The following is a 23,108-nucleotide window of genomic DNA, read 5'->3' as shown; positions in this document are numbered from 1 at the left end:
AATAGAGAAAGACGTTAATGTCTGTTTTCTTTCGAGCATTTAAGCTAACGAGCTAGCACAAGTCAATATGTGGGTTTATCAAAGTGCAGTTTTCAATCTCGGTTTTTCGATCATTTTAATGTAAAACAGTAATATTGGGTGGCATGGCTCAGATGGTAGTGCAGTCGTGCAGAAAACTTAAGGGTTCTTGATACAAATCCAGCTTCTGTCATCCTCGTCACTGCCGTTTTGTCCTTGGGCAAGACCCTTTACCCACATTGCTCCCAGTACACTGGTATATGAATGTGAATGAATGTTTGGTGCTGGTTGGAAAGGGCAATTTGGCAGCCACATATACGTCGGTCTAACCCGGAGAAGCTGTGGCTACAAATGTGGCTTATATAAATAAATAAATGGGTTGTACTTGTATAGCGCTTTTCTACCTTCAAGGTACTCAAAGCGCTTTGACACTACTTCCACATTTACCCATTCACACACACATTCACACACTGATGGAGGGAGCTGCCATGCAAGGCGCCAACCAGCACCCATCAGGAGCAAGGGTGAAGTGTCTTGCTCAGGACACAACGGACGTGACGAGGTTGGTACCAGGTGGGATTTGAACCAGGGACCTTCGGGTTGCGCACGGCCACTGCGCCACGCCGTCCCTATATCACCATCAAAGCAAAATTTTGGAGTGAATGAACGGTGGGTTCTCTCTCAGTTCTAAGTGTAAATTACTATCACCATTTATTGTTACACCCCTAATCTGATCCAATTGATTTTAGTAATTTCCATTGCATTTCTTGATTCTTCTTTATTTGGACACATTGAATTGATTTTTTTTTCCCCCATGTAAAGTCTCTTTCTGTCTCTAATTCCAGACCCTAATGGACATGTGTACCAGAGTGTTATCTCTCTGCGAGGCCTAGGATCTGATCAGGGCATCCAGACCATTCCACTTCCCCGTAACCTGCTGCTGGAGCTTTCTGTTGAGGGCCGGCTGGACGCAGCTTCCGCCCTCCACTTGGATGAAGCCCACATTGCTGTAATTGGAGTTCCACACCCCTCGGCCGGAGCTGGTAAAGGTATATGACTTTGTGTTTTGTAAAAATTTAAATGTCTATGTATTTGGTGTGAACATGTAACTGGTTGAAGGTTTCAGTTGTACCAAATGTTGAACGATTTGAGATAAACCCAATTAAGGTTTTGCCTATGACCCCTTTATAGCTCCTAACTCTGTACGCCAAATCTCTTTAATCTGTAATTATATTCTAGCCTTGTGGGAACAGTTCCATAAAATACTTTTTGGGAGTATTTGGAGTGTATTTGGGATGAGCTCGTACAGAGATTACCCTCTGCTAAAGTCAGAGACCTCACTTCTTGATCAACGGACAAAGATTTCGACAGACATCTGAACAAAGTTTATAGAAAAACAACCAACACCATATTTTCTTCCATTTTCACAGTAATGTTTTAATGCTTTGTCCGTAGTGAATTGTGAGCTGGACAATTCTGTTCTTACAGCATTTTGTACTTCTGAAAGTACTGATGAATATGTTTGAGTAAAGTATCTGCATTGTGCTTCATTGGCTGTCTTTGTTGTTTTAGACTACCTCTGCATTTGGAACATCAGTTTCCAGACACTTCAGGCAGGAAAGGAAATGGCCGGTAAAATCTTTGGACAGGTAAGATTAAAAGTATTTTCATAACCTATCAAACTAAATGTTGGATTTTAATGATCAAAATGTGGAGAGACATGGGGTTAAGAAGAATATGTGCTCGCTGAAGTTGGTCAACACCCGCTCTCGCGGTCATTGTGCCAATGTTCCCTCTCCTCCCAGCTGCTGGGTGCTGATGGAGGACTGTATGACTTTGGTAGAGCATTACATCTGCTCTCCACTGTGACAGGGCCCCCAGTTCCTCCTCACAACTTAATAGCAGTTTACAAGCTAAAAATTCACATGCACTGATTATTTGTTAAGTATATTTTCTATTCTTGTAGCTATGGAGTTACTCCAGCAAGTTATTCATTCCACATGGCAAAACCTTGTCTGTTATTCCATACGGGTGCGTCAAATCTTCACTCGCATCTGCCTTGGGCAAACTGAAGCACGCTAAGACTGAAGGTGAGCTACAACCCTTTATAAACTACGTCTACTACTAACGTGCTGGATTGATTTGTGACTCATTCTCAAACTTTTCTTTTCAACTCCACAGAATCCAGACCTCCTGTTTGTGTACAATCTTGGAGCAACATCTTACATGGAGAGAGAGCTCAGCCTTCAAGAACGATGGAGACTAGAAAACTGGTACGTATGATAAATTATGAAAGTTAATTACATGAAGATCTACAGGTTTCCTTTTTAATTCCAATTGATCCCGAATAATGTTAAATAATTGGGTTAAATGAGTAATTATATATAATATAATGAATGGTATTAAGCAGGCACCTCATGGGGATTAACAAGGACTGTCCAGCGAGGAAACTCTAATTAAATTGAGAATATTTAAAAGTTTACCCGTACCCGATTGGCCTCCACCTTGTGGACATCATTACAACTGCAAATCAGTGAACAGATTGCACAGCATTCACTATCGGACCCAATCCAAACAACCTTTCCCACTCAAAATGCAAAAATAAAATAATCAACAAACATGGTGCCGCACAACTCAACATGATCTCTGAGCTTTGTGGATATTATTTTAAAAACTGTTAAAGCAACTTCAAAATAACACCCATTTAAATCCACTAAAATGCATTGTGGGAAAATGCAAAACACACTCCACACTTGCCATGTTTTGCACATTTTAGCTGTTTGATATTTCTGAGTGATTACAAAACATTAAAGGGGAACTGAACTTTTTGGGGAATTTTTCCAAATGTTCACCAGTGTTATTAAAGACATGAGGACGGATGTATTTTTTTTTTAATGCATTCTAACTTGTAAAAAAAAAAGTACGCTCATAAAGGAGTCAATGGCAGCTCCTCTATTTCGCCTATAAAACCCAGTAAATAACCATTTCAAGACCGCCCACAATACTGCATTTACAGTCTGTGATTTGAATATTAACCAAGTAGTAGTGATGTTATTATAGGCGCTAACGCAGACAAACTATAGCGGCGCTATGTTTACAACATCAAGTGGTCTACTGCTTTCTTGCTTCCTTGCGCCCTGTAAGTTTATTGTAGATCATAAATCATGCATCTCACCTGGATATGAGATGTCTGCGTAAGTAATCCGACAAGTTGGTACACTTTGACAACCATTTAGGACACGAAACTGGCGAGAACGACATGAAAAGACACTTGTTCCCCCTTTTTTTAAATTATTGTGCCACGTATGCTTAAAATGATCAAAATACGTAAAAATGAAATGTTATTAAAAATGTGCCTGTTACTACTTTACATACTGTATATAGTGCGCGTGTGTGTGTAAAATAAATATGTACACATATTTGTATAGGCTATGTATAAAGTCAAAAAGTTTGTACAACTTAAGTCGAGTATCTGTTCAAATCAGATGCTTACTTTGAGATGAATATCTTTCCAGAGAACGACACGAAGGACCCAGTCAACCCCCAATTTAACAGTTGAACAAGTTCTGGAGCTCATCACGGTAAGAATTTCATTTCACTCCACTCAGATTGGATTTGTAGTGTCGTTTGGCTGGACATTTACTGTTTTTAAAAAGTACCAACATTTTGTATCTCCTTCAAGGTTTGTTAAAGTAAACATACTTTATTTTAATAAGGTTCAGACAGTTGATGAACTAAATATATTCCATAGTTGCATATTGGAATGCATAAGAAAATCCAGATGTTAAATTGGGTACATTGTTGTCTCTTATCAGTGAGTGGTACCTGTGGGAAGTTGGTTCCCCTTATGATTGCGACTATCACAATAACGTGTTTGTGCTTTACAAGTTTAGGTTTTGCAGTTATTTAAAAAAAAAAAAAAAAAAATGTAACTGGCGTCATCTAGCCCCCCCAACTTGTCAAAATATCCCCAAACTTATCTTTCGTTTTTGCTGCAAATATTTTTGTTTAATCATTGTTTTTATGTTGATGTTTTATAATTCATTACCAGCTCCCCCACCTTGACATTTTCCAAACTTGCGGCAAAATTGGTTATTTAACTATTATAGTTTTTATGTTAACATTTTATTTTTCATAACCAGCCCGCCGACACTTGTCCAAATTTTCCCAAACTTGTCCCAAACGTTTGTACTACAAACATTTCTTGTCTATTATAGTTTTTAACAAAATCATTTTTCCAACTACTATAGTTTTTGTTATTAACTATTATAATTCTTATGTTAAACATGTTGAGAGGAGAAGTGGTTCGGGCATCTGCTCAGGATGCCACCCAAACGCTTCCCGAAGGGAGGTGTTTAGGGCACGTCTGACCAGCAAGAGGCCACAGAGAAGACCCTGGACACGCTGGGGAGAGGGAAGTCTGGGCTTCTCTGCTTAGGCTGCTGCCCACGCGACCTGACCTCAGTTAAGCTGAGGAAAATGGATGTTGTTTTGCAGAACCAGCCGCCCCCATTTGTGTGTATTACAAACAATTGTTCAGGAAAAAAGTCACTAGTGTAAAAATAGCAAAATATTACAACAATAAATGCAACAATCTCAAACAATAAAACAATCTCTGGCAGAGTAGGGAGGCCGATATACAAAGTGTACCTAAGTGAGCAGGGGACTGAGAGAGAGAAAGGTGAGGAGGGGGAGAGAAAAGAGAGGCAGACGTGCGCTGTTAGCACATCAACATTTTACGTCCAAAAATGTACAATGCGTCCAAAAAGTTATTGGACGTATTACGTCGAGAAACGACAAAAGTTTTAATTACAATAACATATTCATATTGTGTCAAAGAATGCTTGCTCCCCACTGATTTTTAACAACTATCACGTAGCATCTCAGTTTAAAGGAGTGTCTGCCGCGCTTGCGCATTACGCTCTCACCCAGGCGGAAGAAAAAGTAGTTTTCACCAACCACATATAATTTAGACAAGCTCTCAAATTGTATTTATTTATAATTACTCATGTATCAATTTGTCCATGTTTTGATTTACGAATAGATTTTCCAGAATTAAGGTTGATCTGGTGTCGGAGATATTGATAGATACAGTACAGGCCAAAAGTTTGGACACACCTTCTCCTCATTCAATGCGTTTTCTTAATTTTCACGACTATTTACATTGTAGATTGTCACTGAAGGCATCAAAACTATGAATGAACACACGTGGAGTTATGTACTTAACAGAAAAAGGTGAATTAACTTTAATCATGTTTTATATTCTAGTTTCTTCAAAATAGCCACCCTTTGCTCTGATTACTTTTTTGTACACACTTGTATTTGGTTATTTCACCTTTTTTTGTTAAGTACATAACTACACATGTGTTCATTCATAGTTTTTAATGCCTTCAGTGACAATCTACAATGTCAATAGTCATGAAAAAAAAAAAACGCATTGAATGAGAAGGTGTGTCCAAACTTTTGGCCTGTTACTGTATGTCAATATCAATCCGCACATCACTATGGATGTGAATAATTACATGTTAACAACATAAAATCTTTAATAGACAAAAACATTTGCAGCACTAACAGCACAACCAAATGGGACAGGTTCGGGGTAAATTTGACAAGGTGCGAGGGTTGGATGACGTCCCTAGTCAGTAGATGTATTTTAGTATAAAATAAAAACCTTAACGGCACAAACAACTTTTTACGACATAAAAGTAGCACAAACAAAAAATACGGTGGTATTTTAATATTTGCAATTATAAGGATGAGGTTTGTGGTGGCCATCTGGGTGCATTTTGCAAAACAGTTAATTATGACATATTGAATAGTTCTAAGATGAAACAAGTAATAATTGTTGGATTTATTATTCTTAGACAACATCAGCAGATAAAGTCCAGAAGGAAGTGGAGGTCCTCTTTTCCAGGACAGACACCCAAGACTTGCATCAGTGGGTAGGGCAGCTGGCATCCGCGCTGGTGTGCCGCAGCATGGCGGACACGGCCTTCTACACGCCGACCACGTTGGCACAACTCGTGCAAACTCGGCATCTCTGCTACAGGTAAGTGCTAGCCACAGAAGTTTTGGTGCTTTTCACCTGGAAAAAGGTCCTAATTTTTAGCGTGGTGCACAGATAGTTGTCCCTCGTTTTATTGCGGTAAGTTTGGATAAGACATGACCACAAAATAAGGATTTCTGCTGAGTAAGTTAGTATTATTCTTATATGGAATATTTTCATAGTTGGAGCATGGAAACAGTTTATTACCTTTTAAATACATGTTTTAAAATATTTTAAAGCCCTCTAAACATGAACTAACACCCATATAGTCAGCTTTACACCCGTTTCACCCAATATAATAGTCTTGAGTTTGTTCTCCTGTAAGTTACCGGTAGCCTTGTTTTTTATGGGAGTACATCTGTGATACGCGAGCATTTAAAGGGGAACATTATCACCAAACCTATGCAAGCGTCAATATATACCTTGATGGTGCAGAAAAAAGACCATCTATTCTTTTAACCGATTTCCGAACTCTAAATGGGTGAATTTTGGCGAATTAAACGCCTTTCTGTTTATTGCTCTGGAGGCGATAACGTCAGAATGTGACGTCGCCGAGGTAATACAGCCACCATTTTCATTTTCAACACATTGTAAATATTGGGTCTCAGCTCTGTTATTTTCGACAAATTTTTGGAACCTTGGAGACATCATGCCTCGTCGGTGTGTTGTCGGAGGGTGTAACAACACTAACAGGGAGGGATTCAAGTTGCACCACTGGCAAGAAATCTGCCGCCAGACCCCCATTGAATGTACCAGAGTGTCTTCACATTTTACCGGCGATGCTAAGACAGACATGGCACAGAGATGTATGGATAACCTGCAGATGCATTTGCAACGATTAAGTCAACGAAATCACAAAGGTGAGTTTTGCTGATGTTGTTGACTTATGTGCTAATCAGACATATTTGGTCGCAGCATGACTGCCAGCTAATCGATGCTAACATGCTACGGTAATCGATGCTAACATGCTATTTACGCTAGCTGTATGTACATTTGAAACTAGATACCCACATTTAATGTGAAACAGACACTTACCAATCGACAGATTTAAGTTGCTCCAGTGTCATAAGATGCAAAAGTCCTGATCGTTTGGTCCGCACATTTTACCGGCGATGCTAATAAGGGAGCCATGCTATGGGCCACTTCATTAGGTACACCCATGCTACGGCCGAATAGCGTCAATAGCTATTCGCTCAATAGCTTCAGTTTTTTCTTCAATTTCGTTTTCACTATCTGCCTCCCTACTCCGACCATCTGTTTCAATACATGCGTAATCTGTTGAATCGCTTAAACCGCTGAAATCTGAGTCTGAATCCGAGCTAATGTCGCTATATCTTGCTGTGGCAACCACCATGTTGTTTGTATTGGCAGCCCTGTATGACGTCTCAGGGAAATGGACAGTCGCATCGCAAATAGAGAAAATCAAGAACTTTAAAGCTTCTTTTAGGGATATTCCGGGAGGTGTAAAATTTTGAAAAAAACTTCTAAAAATAAAACAATCCACTGGGAACTGATTTTTATTGTTTTTAACCCTTTTGAAATTGTGATAATGTTCCCCTTTAAAGCACAGAAATGATGTCGAACGTCTGGAGAAAGGATGCGGACTCAACCTCGCGAAGAGCATTTGTGAATTATATTTATTTTTTTACTTGTACCTTGCTCGCTAGCTAGCAAGTGTGAGATGACTATGTTTGAAAAATAACTTATCATTTTAGCCAAAGTCAGTGAGGTAAACTTTGTCTACATCAATTCAATTGCATTTTAAAGCAGCGTCAATTTGCTTACACACAAACACAGACCGACACTATGCATCAATGCTGAAGTATCATAAGATTAAACATACAATCTATTCATTACCTAACATGTTAAGAATTAATCATTGATACAATTCTATACATTGCTATTTTAACTGTTATTTTTATACATACACAAGGTTAATTGTTGTTGTTTTTCAGCACTTTGGCTTTTTCTTTCTTTTAATTGGACATTTTAACAGTCATTTTCATTATTGTAACAGCTAAATGAGCAGCACAGAATGAATTAGTCATTTGTTGTTTGTAAGCACACCTAAAATAACTTAAGTTGGATTTAAAAGTCGATGGAAAAATCACATTAGAGGTGTGTACACTTTATAATCCAACTAATCGTTAAGACAGTTGTTGACTAATTGACTATCAAAAAAATCGTTAGTTGCAGAACTGAAGAAGTGGCTTTGACCGCGGACATAAATTGTTCTGCACAAAGTGGGTCCACTCCACAATCAGCTGTGATAATAACGTTCCCTGTTAGCTTTGCCTGTCCGTGTTGTCGTTCCACATTGCTCACGTCCAAGCTGTGTTGTTGATGTCGAAGATGAAGTGTATCAAGAGTTTATCTCCAGTTTGTCTGGACAATTGCTGATAGTCTGTTGCAAAGAAATAAAGAAGCATAGAAACCACAGAAAAACAGGCATAAATGAGGAAGACTTACAAGAGGAGAGAATGATGGTCCGAAAATTTTTTGAAGGGAACAACCCAAATTAAAAGATTGTGTAAAACATTTTTTGAAATGTGGACACAGACTTTATAATCTACTGAGCAATGCTTTCTTTATGTTTTGGTTTGACTATTTTCAGTCCCAGGTCACAATTGATTGAGCGATGACTGCTTCCACTACAGACAGGGAGTGTTATGGTCGTTCAGTATTAGCAGTGTAACGACAAAACAGTATTAATAACCGCAGTAAAACCCCCAAAGGTTAGTATTACCATTTTTAAATAAAAATTATCGAAAAACAAAGATTTAAAGCTGCACTTTGTCAAACTCAGGGGCCGACTGGCGCCAGCTCACTTGCATAAATGTTACAGAAAAACAAGGGGCATTAACGTCTTTCCCCATTAAGAAATGACAGACCCCAATCTTAACTTTGATAAACACATTGTCGTCCAAGCAACTAAGATATTCAGTTGTGCAGATTGAACCTACGAGCTGTACTGCTAGTTGTAAAATATGAAATTGCTAATGCTAATTAGTAGGGCTGCACGATTAATCAAAATTGAATCGACATCAATGTTTTAATTTGTGCGGTAAATAACCGCAGGAGGCTAAGGTATTTATTTTTCTCCGCTGTCACCAGCATTTAAGTGACAGCCATGTTAGCCAATCAGAATTGTTGAGCCTTGCACTTGTTTGTCTCTTGCTTTGAACAGGGAGAAAGACGTATTACTTTAAGCATCGCCCTCGGCACCTGAGCGTGTTTATTGAACAGTGGAATTAACTGAACAGACTGATTCTTCTTTTCAGTCATCAACAATCTTTGTCTCAGTGGAGACTAGAGGGGGGCATCGTCACCAACACACAGTACAGAGAGCCTCGCGACTCAAATGAGACGTACTGCAAAGTAACACAAATTAGGAGGTAAAAAATGTGATAATGAATCTAAAAGTCCTGTTGAAGGAATATTTCTGCTTTAAATCGGATAGGCGATATGAACCCATCGACGAATAATGACGAACGAGCAAAAATGCTGTCGTGATCACGTGATAATAAAAACAAAGACGATGTCCGAATTCATTTTTCCAACTCAGAAAATATTGCACATTAAGATGTTCAATATCTGTTTAGGTTAAAGTTTTGCCTACAGAAATTAGTTCATTTTATTTTTTGTTTATGTAGAGTAACACATTTATTTACCTTTCAATTACAGTACAATTGTAAACAATTCTACAGAAATGAGATAAAAGTTTATGTCCTTTTTAAATGTTTACTTGCATTAATATTATATATAATGATTACATGCACTTTTTAGTTTTTGGGGCGGTATAGCTCGGTTGATAGAGTGGCCGTGCCAGCAACTTGAGGGTTGCAGGTTCGATCCCCGCTTCCGCCATCCGAGTCAATGCCGTTGTGTCCTTGGGCAAGACACTTTACCCACCTGCTCCCAGTTCCACCCACACTGGTTTAATTGTAACTTAGATATTGGGTTTCACTATGTCAAGCGCTTTGAGTCACTCAAGGAAAAAGTGCTATATAAATATAATTCACTTCACTTATTCTTCTAATGTGTGGCACCTTGGGACAAAGATATGTTGATTGACTGTCTAAAAGTAACGCGTCTTCTTTCACTTGTTATTTTTGCAGTTTTATGCATTTTCATGTATAAAATATACACACCGCAAAGCAAATTGCAATTTTGGACAGACAAATTGCATTTATTTATTTTTTCCCCTAAATCGTGCAGCCCTACTAATCAGCAGCATGACAATAGCAAAGCCAATGTATACTAGCATCAAGCTAGCACATTTTTGGAAAAGTGAACCCTCAATTAACTTATGTTGGAGTGCTTTTTGAGTAAATTTCTTTGTTCGCATTGGAAATTACTTAAAGGTAATTTGGCTGAGTCAGCTCTCAGTGCTGCTGGAGTGAAGTGAATTTTTTTGTGAAGTGAATTATATTTATATAGTGCTTTTCTCAAGTGACTCAAAGTGCTTTACATAGTGACACCCCATAGCTAAGTTACATTTAAACCAGTGTGGGTGGCACTGGGAGCAGGTGGGTAAAGTGTCTTGCCCAAGGACACAACGACAGTAACCAGAATGGCACAAGCGGGAATCGAACCTGCAACCCTCAAGTTGCTGGCACGGCCACTCTACCAACCGAGCTATGCCGCCGAAGTGCGAAGAGTGAACCGGGCGTGATGTAACATTCAACCCAGGTACCGTAACATGGCACTGTTGGATTTTACATGAATCGGTGCCTGGTAGGACTGGCAGAAATTGGTTTGTGCCAAAATGTACAATATTTGATACTCATCCTTGTTGTCTGCAGTTGCACAAATTTCCACTTAATTTGATTCATTTTTTCTTGTCACCTGTAACTCATTACAAAAATAAATGTTTTTTTGTTTGTTTTTTTAATGACCTCTTGGAATTCTTCTCATTCTGGCATTGTGTCAAAAATACAACTGTTTCGCATGGAGCCTGACCAACAGCAGCATTTTTGCTTTATGGCATCTTTTAGCTATTGCATCTTTGTTGCAGTGTGTGCCCTGACCTGGTGCAGCTGGCCCTGGAAAAGAAGGATTACTTCCTATGTCAGCTCTGCTTGCAGTTTTTCCCTGACATCCCAGAAGCTGTCACCTGCACCTGCCTGAAGGCCTTCACCAGGTAGGTATCACAGCTAGCCACTCGCAGCACTTTTAATGTGTCATATGGTTAACCATCTGTATTCTTGCATTCTCATGCAGTATACCAGATACAGATGCAGAGAAAGTCAACCTGGAGCCTGACAGCGTCTCCTTCATGGAAACATTGGCCTCCAGGGTACATGGTCAGGTTGGCTTTCAGAATGGTTTTAGCTCCACTTCCTCGAAGGAAGACCACTCGGATGCCTCAGTGACTACAGCAGAAGAGAAAAATTCAGCACAACTAGAACCGATCTGTCCAGTAGGCTTGCACAAGGCGGTTTTACTGTATCCTTTAACTGCAGCCACGCACACAACTTAAGTATCAGTCATTGATTTCTCAGCTTAGTGACTAATCATGAAAATTATACATGTTGTGACATCTTAACTGGAGCTGTTCAGAAATGAAATCCTGCAGACAGCTTATAGTGATGACCTCCTCCTTCCACATTTAAAAGATCTCTCATCCCAACACGTTTTTGTGAGTTCTCTGTTTTAGTTCTTCGTTTTAACTTTATATGATGACTACCAGTCTGTAGCCCTCTGCATGGGGAGGAGATTTCAAAGTTGACTTAAAACCATCAATGTTTTATATAAACACTGCACGTATGTATGTATGTATGTATATTCGGGCTGCGAATCTTTGGGTGTCCCACGGTTCGATTCAATATCGATTATTGGGGTCACGATTCGATTCAAAATCAAAACATTTTTCAATTCAACACGATTCTCGATTCAGAAACGATTTTTTCCCGATTTAAAAGGATTCTGTATTCATTCAATACATAGGATTTCAGCAGGATCTACCCCAGTCTGCTGACATGCAAGCAGAGTAGTAGATTTTTGTAAAAAGCTTTTATATTTGTAAAGGACAATGTTTTATCAACTGATTGCAATAATGTAATTTTTTTTTAACTATTTAACAAACCAAAAATGACTTATTTTATCTTTGTGAAAACATTACACGCAGTGTGTTGTCAAGCTTATGAGATGCGATGCAAGTGTAGGCCACTGTGACACTATTGTTCTTTTTTTTTTTTTTTATAAATGTCTAATGATAATGTCAATGAGGGATTTTTAATCTCTGCTACGCTGAAATTATATTGTTGTTGGTAATATTCATTTTTGTTTCACTACTTTTGGTTTGTTCTGTGTCGTGTTTGTGTCTTCTCTCAATTGCTCTGTTTATTGCAGTTCTGAGTGTTGCTGGGTCAGGTTTGGTTTTGGAATTGGAATGCATTGTTATGGTATCGCTGTGTATTGTTTTGTTGGATTGATAAAAATAAAAAAAATTGATTTTTAAAAAAATGAGAATCGATTCTGAATCGCACAACGTGAGAATCGCGATTCAAATTCGAATCGATTTTTTCCCCACACCCCTAATGTATATATATGTCCTCATGATTTGCATGATAAGTATTTATTTTATATGTACAGTTAGTCGCAGCGGCATAGCTCGGTTGGTAGAGCAGCCGTGCCAGCAACTTGAGGGTTGCAGGTTCGATTCCCGCTTCCGCCATTCTAGTCACTGCTGTTGTGTCCTTGGGCAAGACACTTTACCCACCTTCTCCCAGTGCTACCCACACTGGTTTAAATGTAACTTAGATATTGGGTTTCACTATGTAAAGCGCTTTGAGTCACTAGAGAAAAGCGCTATATAAATACAATTCACTTCACAATGAGGTACTAACATGACAGTTAGTTGCTTGCAGTACACTGCTGACATCGCCACTGTTGCTGCTTGTGAAGATGTACTTCTGGCTACGAGGGGATTGAAAACGTTTCATTTATTCCCAAGTTTTCACATTTCTGTGTGTGCGCGAGTGTTTTTGGTAGTATTTCTTTACTTTGGTGAACTTACCCTTTTACAAATATTGTAAGTTCCCTGTTGCCATCCTTCCTCGTGAACAACTCCCCAGATTTTGTGTTGCTAAGGGAAACTTAAAAAAACTGGCAAACGGTTCCCAGGAATGGAACCCTATCCAAACAAGAACCGGTTTTCGATTTGTATCCCTACCTCTGCTCTCCCTTTGACATTTGATCAAAACAAATCTGCATTTTAATTGACTTCATTTTTCTCATTTCATCAGCTTTTTCTCCAGTACTTGCAGTTCCTCTACCAAAAGTACAATCAAGCTGCATTTCCTCAGGAGCATGGCTGTAGATCACCAAGTCTGACCCAGGTGTGTAACAATACGCAACGGAATGAGAAGTTGTGTTTTATTGAGAATGTTTTTTCTTCTCCTATAGATTATGAATTGGATGTGTTTGTTGTTGGATGCTCATTTCACCGTTCTGGTCATGAGTACAGAAGCCAAAAACCTGGTCGAGAACCTGTACCGCTACATTAATGCTCAGGTATTTCCTCTTTCTTCCTGTTTCATGTCTGAAAAATGTCTCAAAATAATAAATGTTCCCATATAAAAAACAACAAAACCAACATTGAGAAACTCACAAGATGTTCTGCAGCAAGGGATCGGTTATCAAATGTGTTACTTCTTTTTGGCATCGGCCGTATCCTACCGGGCACCAATTCACGTTAAAGGGGAACATAATCACAATTTCAAAAGGGTTAAAAACAATAAAAATCAGTTCCCAGTGGCTTGTTGTATTTTTTGAAGTATTTTTCAAAATTTTACCGGTCCCGGAATAGCCCTAAAAAAGCTTTAAAGTGCTTGATTTTCGCTATTTGCGATGCGACTATCCATTTCCCTGTGACGTCAAACAGTGCTGCCAATGTAAACAAACAATGGCGAATACCACAGCAAGATATAGCGACATTAGCTCGGATTCAGACTCGGATTTCAGCGGCTTAAGCGATTCAACAGATTACACATGTATTGAAACGGATGGTTGGAGTATGAAAGTATTAAATAAGAAACTGAAGCTATTGAGCGAATAGCTATTGACGCTATTCATAGCCATAGCATGGCCGAATAGCTACGTTAGCATAGCTGGTAAAATGTGCAGACCAAACGATCAGGACTTTCGCATCTCTTGGCACTGGAGCATCTTAAATCCGTCAATTGGTGTTTTTTTTGCATTAAATGTGGGTGGAAGGAAACGTAATATAGTTGCAAATGCATCTGCAGGTTATCCATACATCTCTGTGCCATGTCTACTTTAGCACCGCCGGTAAGTAGCATGTTAGCATCGATTAGCGTAGCATGTTAGCATCGGTTAGCTGGCAGTCAACATCAACAAAACTCACCTATGTGATTTTGTTGACTATCGTTGCAAATGCATCTGCAGGTTATCCATACATCTCTGTGCCATGTCTGCTTTAGCACCGCCGGTAAATAGCATGTTAGCGTCGATTAGCATAGCATGTTAGCATCGATTAGCTGGCAGTCACGCCGCAACCAAATATGTCCTATTAGCACATAAGTCAACATTAAAAAAAATCACCTTTGTGATTTCGTTGACTTTATCGTTGCAAATGCATCTGCAGGTTATCCATACATCTCTGTGCCATGTCCGTCATCGCCGGTAAAATGTAGAGACACTCCGGTACATTCAATGGGGGTCTGGCGGCAGACATTTTGGCATCTCCGGGCCAGTGGTGCAACTTGAATCCCTCCCTGTTATTGTTGTTACACCCTCCGACAACACACCGACGAGGCATGATGTCTCCAAGATTCCAAAAAATTGTCGAAAAACGGAAAATAACAGAGCTGAGACCCGGTGTTTTCAATGTGTTGAAAATGAAAATGGCGGCTGTATTATCTCGGAGACGTCACGTTCTGACGTCATCACCACATGAGCGATCAACAGAAAGGCGTTTAATCCGCCAAAATTCACCCATTTAGAGTTCGGAAATCGGTTAAAAAAATATATGGTCTTTTTTCTGCACCATCAAGGTATATATTGACGCTTACATAGGTCTGCTGATAATGTTCCCCTTTAAAATCCAACGATGTCATGTTGTAGTACCTGAGTTGCCCATGACGTCCACTTTAGTTGCAGACTCTACCGGCTTGAACTAAATATTTAGCGATAAACTGTATCAGTGATAACCGCAGTAAAACTCCTAATGTGCTTTACTGTTTTAAATTAAAATGTTTGATAACTGCACTTTGATACACACAAAGGACTGAATGCTAACATAAAACAAAGAGACATTATTGGTTTTCTGCACTGTGGTTTATAGTTTGTTAATGCAAGATGCATACAGTTGCAATACATCAAATGTTTTCATTAAGAAAAGACATGCCACAATCTAAATGTATATAAACACTGCTTTCTGAGCAATTACGACATTCACTTGTGCACACTGAATCTACAAGCTGTGCTCTCTTAGCACAGAATGATCGATCTAAGAAAAACGAGACCATTTGGGTTTTTTTTACGTTGCGTTCAAGGACCGCTGAAAAGAATAGGACAACTAAAGAGTAGAACGCCTGCCAGAGATAGTAATTATACATTTAATTTTGCGACACACTTTTCATTTAAATAAAGTGATATAGTACAAACCAATATTTAAAACAATAAAAGCTTAGCCCCTTGATAAAATACTAAGAGTAAAGAAACTATCAGTGAAACACAACATGCAAAATGTTCTATAACATTTAAAAGCTAGAATTGTTTTTTGTTTTTGTTTTTAATCCAATGATTCAGTGTGTGTATAAGCAGTTTCTGAGCACATTCAACAATATTACCATTGTAATAATGGTGATAATTGTGGCTAAAATAACCGTGATATGGTCGCTTCACACTCGGCTACGAGTGTGAAGCGACTGGAATGAGAATCAGCACCTCCAAGTCCGTGTCCATGGTTCTCGCCCGAAAGGGTGGAGTGCCATCTCCGGGTTGGGGAAGGGACCCTGCCCCAGGTGGAGGAGTTCAAGTACCTAGGAGTCTTGTTCACGAGTGAGGGAAGAGTGGATCGTGAGATCGACAGGCGGATCGGTGCGGCGTCTTCAGTAATGCGAACGTTGTATCGATCCGTTGTGGGGAAGAAGGAGCTGAGCCGGAAGGCAAAGCTCTCAATTTACCGATTGATCTACGTTCCCATCCTCACCTATGGTCATGAGCTTTGGGTCATGACCGAAAGGATAAGATCACGGGTACAAGCGTCCCAAATGAGTTTGGGTCTCTCCCTTAGAGATAGGGTGAGAAGCTCTGCCATCTGGGAGGAACTCAAAGTAAAGCCGCTGCTCCTCCACATCGAGAGGAGCCAGATGAGGTGGCTCGGGCATCTGGTCAGGATGCCACCCGAACGCCTCCCTAGGGAGGTGTTTAGGGCACGTCCAGCCGTTAGGAGGCCACGGGGAAGACCCAGGACACGTTGGGAAGACTATGTCTCCTGGCTGGCCTGGGAACGCCTCGGGTTCCCCCGGGAAGTGCTACACGAAGTAGCTGGGGAGCAGGGAAGTCTGGGCTTCCCTGCTTAGGTTGCTGCCCCCACGACCCGACCTCGGATAAGCGGAAGATGATGGATGGATGGATGGATAAAATGTTCATATGGTTACATCCTTTAACTGTTAACACGTAGCCATCACTCCAGCAGCACTGAGAGCGGATTCAGCCAAATTATCTTTAGGTAATGTCGCAATTTTCAATGCTAACTAAGCAACTGACTCACAATTGTACCATATTTTTGGACAATAAGGTGCACCGGATCAGCGGGTCTATTGTCACACATAAGGGGGTCATGTTATTATTATTTTTTCCTACATTTAAAACATTTCTTTGTGGTCTACATAACATGTAATGGTGGTTCTCTGGTCAATATGATGCATAGATGATTTTTTACAGACCATCTTCAAGCCACTTTCTGACCGTCTCTTCCGGATGCGCCGTTTTGTGGGCGGTCTTATTTACGTGTCTTTTCCCCGTCATTGTTGTACCAGTAGTTTTCAGCGCTTCCATTGCGAGTATACTGACAGATATAAAGTTTAACTGTACGCTACTTTGTATTAGAAATGGCATCAGTGGAGAATAAATGCTCCACCACAAGAGGATAGAGAAAAAGGAGCTTATTGACTACAGCGCAAACTACAATGGCGGATGTGGACACATTTTAGGACTTAAGCAGATCCCAAATACACATCAGCAGGTACCAACATGTAAGAAAAGTTGGTTTTGCATAATGGGTCAAAACAAAACTCCAGATAATGTCTCTTAACAGTTGTCATTTTGGGGTCCTTATACACACCATAATAATACCCGTATATTGATGTACAGTACATCCAACTACGGTAGTCGTAATGCGCCGACACCCATCATGTGATGCTGCTTTGTAGGTTATCAAAGTCGTACTGAAACATTTTGACGGATTTTTAAAGGCCTCCTGAAACCCACTACTACCCACCACGCAGTCTGATAGTTTATATATCAATGATGAAATATTAACATTGCAACACATGCCAATACGGCCTTTTTAGTTTACTAAATTGCAATTTTAAATTTCCAGGGACTTTTTTCTTTAAAACGTTGCGTAATGATGACGTGTACGCGTGACGTCACGGGCTGTTATGAATATGAGCGCTGCGTGCACACACAGCTAAAAGTCGTCTGCTTTAACGGCATAATTACACAGTATTTTGCACATCTGTGTTGCTGAATCTTTTGCAATTTGTTCAATTAATAATGGAGAAGTCAAAGTAAAAAGACGGAGTTGGGAAGCTTTAGCCTTTAGCCACACAAACACAGGGTGATTCCTTGTTTAAAATTCACGGAGGTGAAACTTTACTATGAATCACAGCGGACATGGATCCCAACCGAATGTCAACCAGCAGGTTTCGGTGAGAAAATTGTGGTAATAACACTGCGCGTCAACACCCGGCTGTGGTTGTACACTTCTGACTATCAGGTACTGTTAAACTCACTAAAACACTAGCAACACAATAGAAAGATAAGGGATTTCCCATAATTATCCTAGTAAATGTCTCTAAAAACATATGAATCCGTCTCAATGCAACGCGATTGCAATCGCGTTTTTTTTTTTTAACTTAATTTTTATTTTATTTTTTTCTAGTCCATCGCTATCAATATCCTCAAACACAAATCTTTCATCCTCGCTCAAATTAATGGAGAAATTGTCGTTTCTCGGTCTGAATAGCTGTTTTTCTTGGAGATTCCCATTAAAATCAATGTGAATATATGAGGAGCCATAAACATGTGACGTCATCGTCTGCGACTTCCGGTAGAGGCAGGGCTTTTCTCCAGTTGAAAACTTTATCATGGATGTTCTCTACTTAATCCTTTCAGCAAAAATATGGCAATATCGCGAAATGATCAAGTATGACACATAGAATGGACCTGCTATCCCCGTTTAAATAAGAAAATATCATTTCAGTAGGCCTTTAAGCTCCTTGTGCAGGGCTTGAATTTAAGCACTGCACTTGCCATAATGCCCTAAAAGAATTACCATCATCGACAGCAAGAACACGCCTTGACCACCTTTCACTTTTTACTTGTTAATGGACTGGGGATGTAACGGTTAACGGTATAATGATAATTTGCGATAAAATTCCAGACGGTTAGTGATACGGTCTAAATTTTTAATTACCGAAAACCTGTCATTTATTAATGCATTTTCGGCAACATTAAATTAGGCGCATGCGCACTAGTGTCATTTGGCTTCACAATCATAGCGGACCTACTACACAGACTTTGCTCCGGAGATTTCCCCTCGGAGTAAACAGAGCCAAGCGCTTGGTTTAACTTCATTTTCCCTCGCTTTCCGCCATGCGTTTAAGAGCAAACTGCTGTGTTTGGATGGAGACAGGTGTGGATAATATTGGAGATGGACGTACTTGTTCCACTTAAAGTATACAGCAAAGGAGAAAACGATTTGATGTTTTTTTAATATTCTCAATACAGCGTCCACCAGCTATTGTGACTGAGAGTTAATGTGAGGAAACATGCTGCAGGCGATGTTTCGAGAACATGGTCACAACTTGTTTATAAAGTCTTCGCTTCGTTTACTGGGATGCTTACTAGTCCTTTATTTAACTGCAAAATGTACCAGTGTTCAAATAATATCAATACTAGCTAAAATGTTTTGTCATCTCATCGAATTGAATGGTGGCTGTGAATAATGTGTATTCCTTGTGAGAGGTGTCACTCCTCTTTATTTTTGTTGGCAAAACTGTTGCACTGAACCTCTAGGATGCGTTGCAGAAGAACAAAGCTTGTTTAATAAACTTAATATTCGTTAGACTTGGACTTAGACTTAGACAAACTTTAATGATCCACAAGGGAAATTGTTCCACACAGTAGCTCAGTTAAAAATGATGGAAAAGATGGAAAGGACAATGCAGGTTTATAATAGACTAAAAGCAGTATAAAATATAGCATATATGTAATATTTACATAATATATGTACAGTATAGGATATATACTGATATGTTATATGTGTGTATCATATATACAATATATAACAATTACCATGTGTAAAATTACAGATATGCTACAGCTGCAGCATAAAATAGAGGGTAAATCCAGCAGAAAATAGACATTACAAACAAAGAGAAGTAGCTAACATAGAAGGTGTCGGGTAATAGACATCTATTGCTGTATGGCGAGTAAACTGCTTTGAGTTTTATATTGATATCAAAAAGTAAACACCGTGTTTTTTTTACATTACTTGTGTTGTTTTCATGTCACAAAGGTTGTAACTCCCTCCAAATAGCACTGACACAATGGCTTTCTTTGACTGATTTATTGAAGGCTTCTTTTCCCTTCAATTCACCTGGTATTCCTAAGCAGTCTCCCATTCAAGTACTAACCAGGCCAGACCCGGCTTAGCTTCCAAGATCTGACGAGATCAGGTGTGCTCAGGGTAGTATAGCCGTAAGCCAGAAAAACATTGGTCCCGTGAGGTTGATATAAGGCTCCAAACCTCGTGTCACTTGTCTCACTACAATGCGATGGCTGACTCTGATGGCATCGCCGTAGTCTACACAGGGATTCTGGTTACCAATAATACTCCATCCAAGGTCTGTACGCTGGTCGTAGGGCTGGTTTTCTTTGCCAGACACGACTTCCCTGGGAAATAAGGCTTGTGAGCAATTGTACCCGATGAGCAAACCTACTCCCCAGTCTTGCAGAGGTGGTATCTCATCTTGGAGATGCTCTAGATGGGACCATGCTTTTGCGGTTTCACCTGTAGGTATATGAGTTATGTTCGCTGGAATGAACTCACATGTGTAGACTGGTGGTAAGGCAATCTTCTTGATAGATGTATAAGAACAGAAAAAGTTTATTTTGACGTTAAAAATGTTTAAAATAAATCCCACATTAAGGTTTGTGCTATTTGGAGGGAGTTACAAAGGTAGTACTTCAAAAACCATTCATGTGACACAGCATTTATACGACATATTTCTGCTCAAACGCTTAATAGATCAGTCTCGATACAGCATCTTAAAAAAAACAAAACCCTCTATCAAAATGTAACAATAGAGATAAAGGCATCATGTAATCACGGCACGTGTATGTGTGTGTGTGTGTTTTTTTTTTATTTTTTTTTTCATTACATGATGCCTTTATCTCTATTTTTACATTGTTGATAGATACACATGTAGATAGAAGGATACTACTTTTTTGATTCCTTCAGGAGTTCCCTCAGGAAAATTAAATGTGTGTATATATAAATATACATACGTGTATATATGTTTTGTTAACAGGTTAAAGGTGTTTAATAAAAATACAATCATGTTTTACACAAAGATTCCCTTATTACATGAACGCAAGAATACATGTTTGTGTATTATCTTGTTCTGATAACTTGCATTGGTTTTAATCAGACAGGATTCAATAACGTTGAATATATAGTTCGGAAGAAAAAAGTCATCTTTGCAACAACACATGAACGTGATTAGGTTTTTAGCGTTTTAATCTGTCCAGCTTCCATACTCTTTTTCATACACTTTGCAAGAAATAGATTGGAGTTAACCCCGTAGCTCGCTGTTTTGTATGCGCAATTTTTCTGAGACTTCTATTTTGTTAGCTCAGGCAGGATGTAGCAGCACTTTTATTGTGAAGAGAGGAACTATGCTGCCGGTCTTCACATTTTTGATGGATGGTATGGTGAGATAAATAAAAAGAGCCTCTCTCATTCCTGTCGGTTGTTTTTTTCCCCCTTCATACTAATCTGACAGCAGCCAGAGGCATCTCACAAGACCCTTGGGCGCCTTGAATGTCAATCAAGTGACATCATCGTGAAGATCAAAGATTGGGTTTTTTTAGGTCTATTTTTTTTTTAAATGCCTCGTGATCGATTTACACACCCTCTGCCACCGACCGGGAGCTCACGATTGACCTAATGGGCACCCTGTTCTATTTTTGCCTTGCTTGCTAGCGTCCTCGTGTAGTCTTATGTGTGCCTGCCATCTACTGGTCGCACATTTCATTACACCATGTATCAAATAAAATTGCTTAGAGGTCCGTAACCACAACCAGAATGAAACATAACATTAGGCGCACCGGGTTATAAGGCGCACTGTCAATTTTTTTAGAAAAGGAAAGGGGATTTAAGTCTGCAGTATGGGCCAAAAAATACGGTAATAATAAAGTACGATAATAAGACTGGACAGCAGTTCATTCTTAAATGTTTCAATAAAAATTAGATTTTTATTATTAAAAACAATGCTGACACAGAAGTACTCAAATTTGGTACTGATGAGTACCGGTATCGATTCCCAGGTACCAGTAATTGGTGCCGTATCATCAAATGTGAAAGTTAGTGCAGCAATTAAAGCTTCTGGATGGTTGATTTAGTCCTGCAAAGAGTTTACAAGGACTACCACATTGGCACTTTTTGTTTCACAAAGGGAAACATTCTCATGGGAATATATTGAGCCATGATCTTTGTGTTTGCAGGTAAAACTATTTTCTGAGCTTGGAAAGATGGGGGGCACCCTGCAAGAACTCCAAAATGCGAAGATAAACAAAGACATGGGAAAGTACTCCATTGAAGTCATAGAACTTTTTTAGGTTTCAGTTGAATGCTTTTAAATAAATAGCATCATATCGACTTTCCCATGTTTGCCATGAATTGGATTTAATGCAATTTGTCCACAGGCGCCAGCGCCCCCCGCGACCCCGTAAGGGAAAAGCGGTAGAAAATGGATGGATGGATGGCAATTTGTCCACGTGATTATCATTCAAACAATGTGTTGTCCAGGCATTTGATTAAAAATGTGAAAGTATGACGGTGCAATTGAAAAGTTTTCATGTGTAAGATTTTATCCATTCAGTTTGTATAGGTTGTGTGGCTTTTTTACTTGCTAATATTTTTAATGCCTGTAAAACTGTCTGCATAAATACCTGTAGTTTTAAAGTATTCCTTGTATAGCTGGTATTATGTTTGGAAATCTTTTATCTGACTTGAAACCATGTTTCCTTTGGGAATTAAATACTTTTGAAATGAGATTTTACATTAGTATGTGTTTCATCATTAAACTGTTCATTCAACCTTTTATTGCAGCAAACCTTGTTTGAGTTGCCTGGTTGGAACTGGGGAGTTTCCCTCTGTATTGCACTTTTTGGGAAATGGACCAATCAGAGTCGCTTCTTCCAACGTTGCCTAACTTTCTCAACCAATCAGCTCTTCTGCCTGGCTGCTTCAGGTATTTTTTTTTAAATCAACCAATCCCATACTGTCGTGTGGTGTACAATTGCCACTTTAAATTCCTGTTAAATACACATTTCATTTCTACTAACCTGACTATCTACCGCAGAGCTGGGCAAATATTTTGACTTGGGGGGCCACATTGAGAGAGAAAATGTCTGGAAGGTCAAAGTGTATGTGTGTATAAATTATATACAGTGGGGCAAAAAAGTATTTAGTCAGCCACCGATTGTGCAAGTTCTCCCACTTAAAATGATGACAGAGGTCTGTAATTTTCATCATAGTTACACATCAACTGTGAGAGAC

At 39.3% G+C, this 23,108-nt stretch overlaps 1 protein-coding gene across 1 annotated transcript in view; it reads left to right on the top strand.

Moving 5' to 3' along the window:
* Positions 1-22,603, top strand: part of nol11 (nucleolar protein 11) — a 31,139-nt gene extending 8,536 nt beyond the window's left edge. The window contains exons 7-18 of the mRNA XM_061880376.1: positions 864-1,067; positions 1,591-1,667; positions 1,985-2,108; positions 2,200-2,291; positions 3,534-3,599; positions 5,883-6,067; positions 11,082-11,207; positions 11,288-11,512; positions 11,627-11,705; positions 13,315-13,407; positions 13,475-13,582; positions 22,052-22,603. Coding sequence (XP_061736360.1) covers positions 864-1,067; positions 1,591-1,667; positions 1,985-2,108; positions 2,200-2,291; positions 3,534-3,599; positions 5,883-6,067; positions 11,082-11,207; positions 11,288-11,512; positions 11,627-11,705; positions 13,315-13,407; positions 13,475-13,582; positions 22,052-22,165 — 1,493 coding nt within the window. The 3' untranslated portion in view covers positions 22,166-22,603. The remainder of the gene's footprint in view (positions 1-863; positions 1,068-1,590; positions 1,668-1,984; positions 2,109-2,199; positions 2,292-3,533; positions 3,600-5,882; positions 6,068-11,081; positions 11,208-11,287; positions 11,513-11,626; positions 11,706-13,314; positions 13,408-13,474; positions 13,583-22,051) is intronic.
* Positions 22,604-23,108: the final 505 nt, after the last annotated feature.

This window comes from Nerophis ophidion, linkage group LG20 (genome assembly GCF_033978795.1).
Source record: "Nerophis ophidion isolate RoL-2023_Sa linkage group LG20, RoL_Noph_v1.0, whole genome shotgun sequence".
In the NCBI taxonomy this organism is placed as follows: Eukaryota; Metazoa; Chordata; class Actinopteri; order Syngnathiformes; family Syngnathidae; genus Nerophis; species Nerophis ophidion.
Note: the sequence above shows the minus strand (reverse complement) of the source record. Positions and strands in the feature narration are given on the sequence as shown.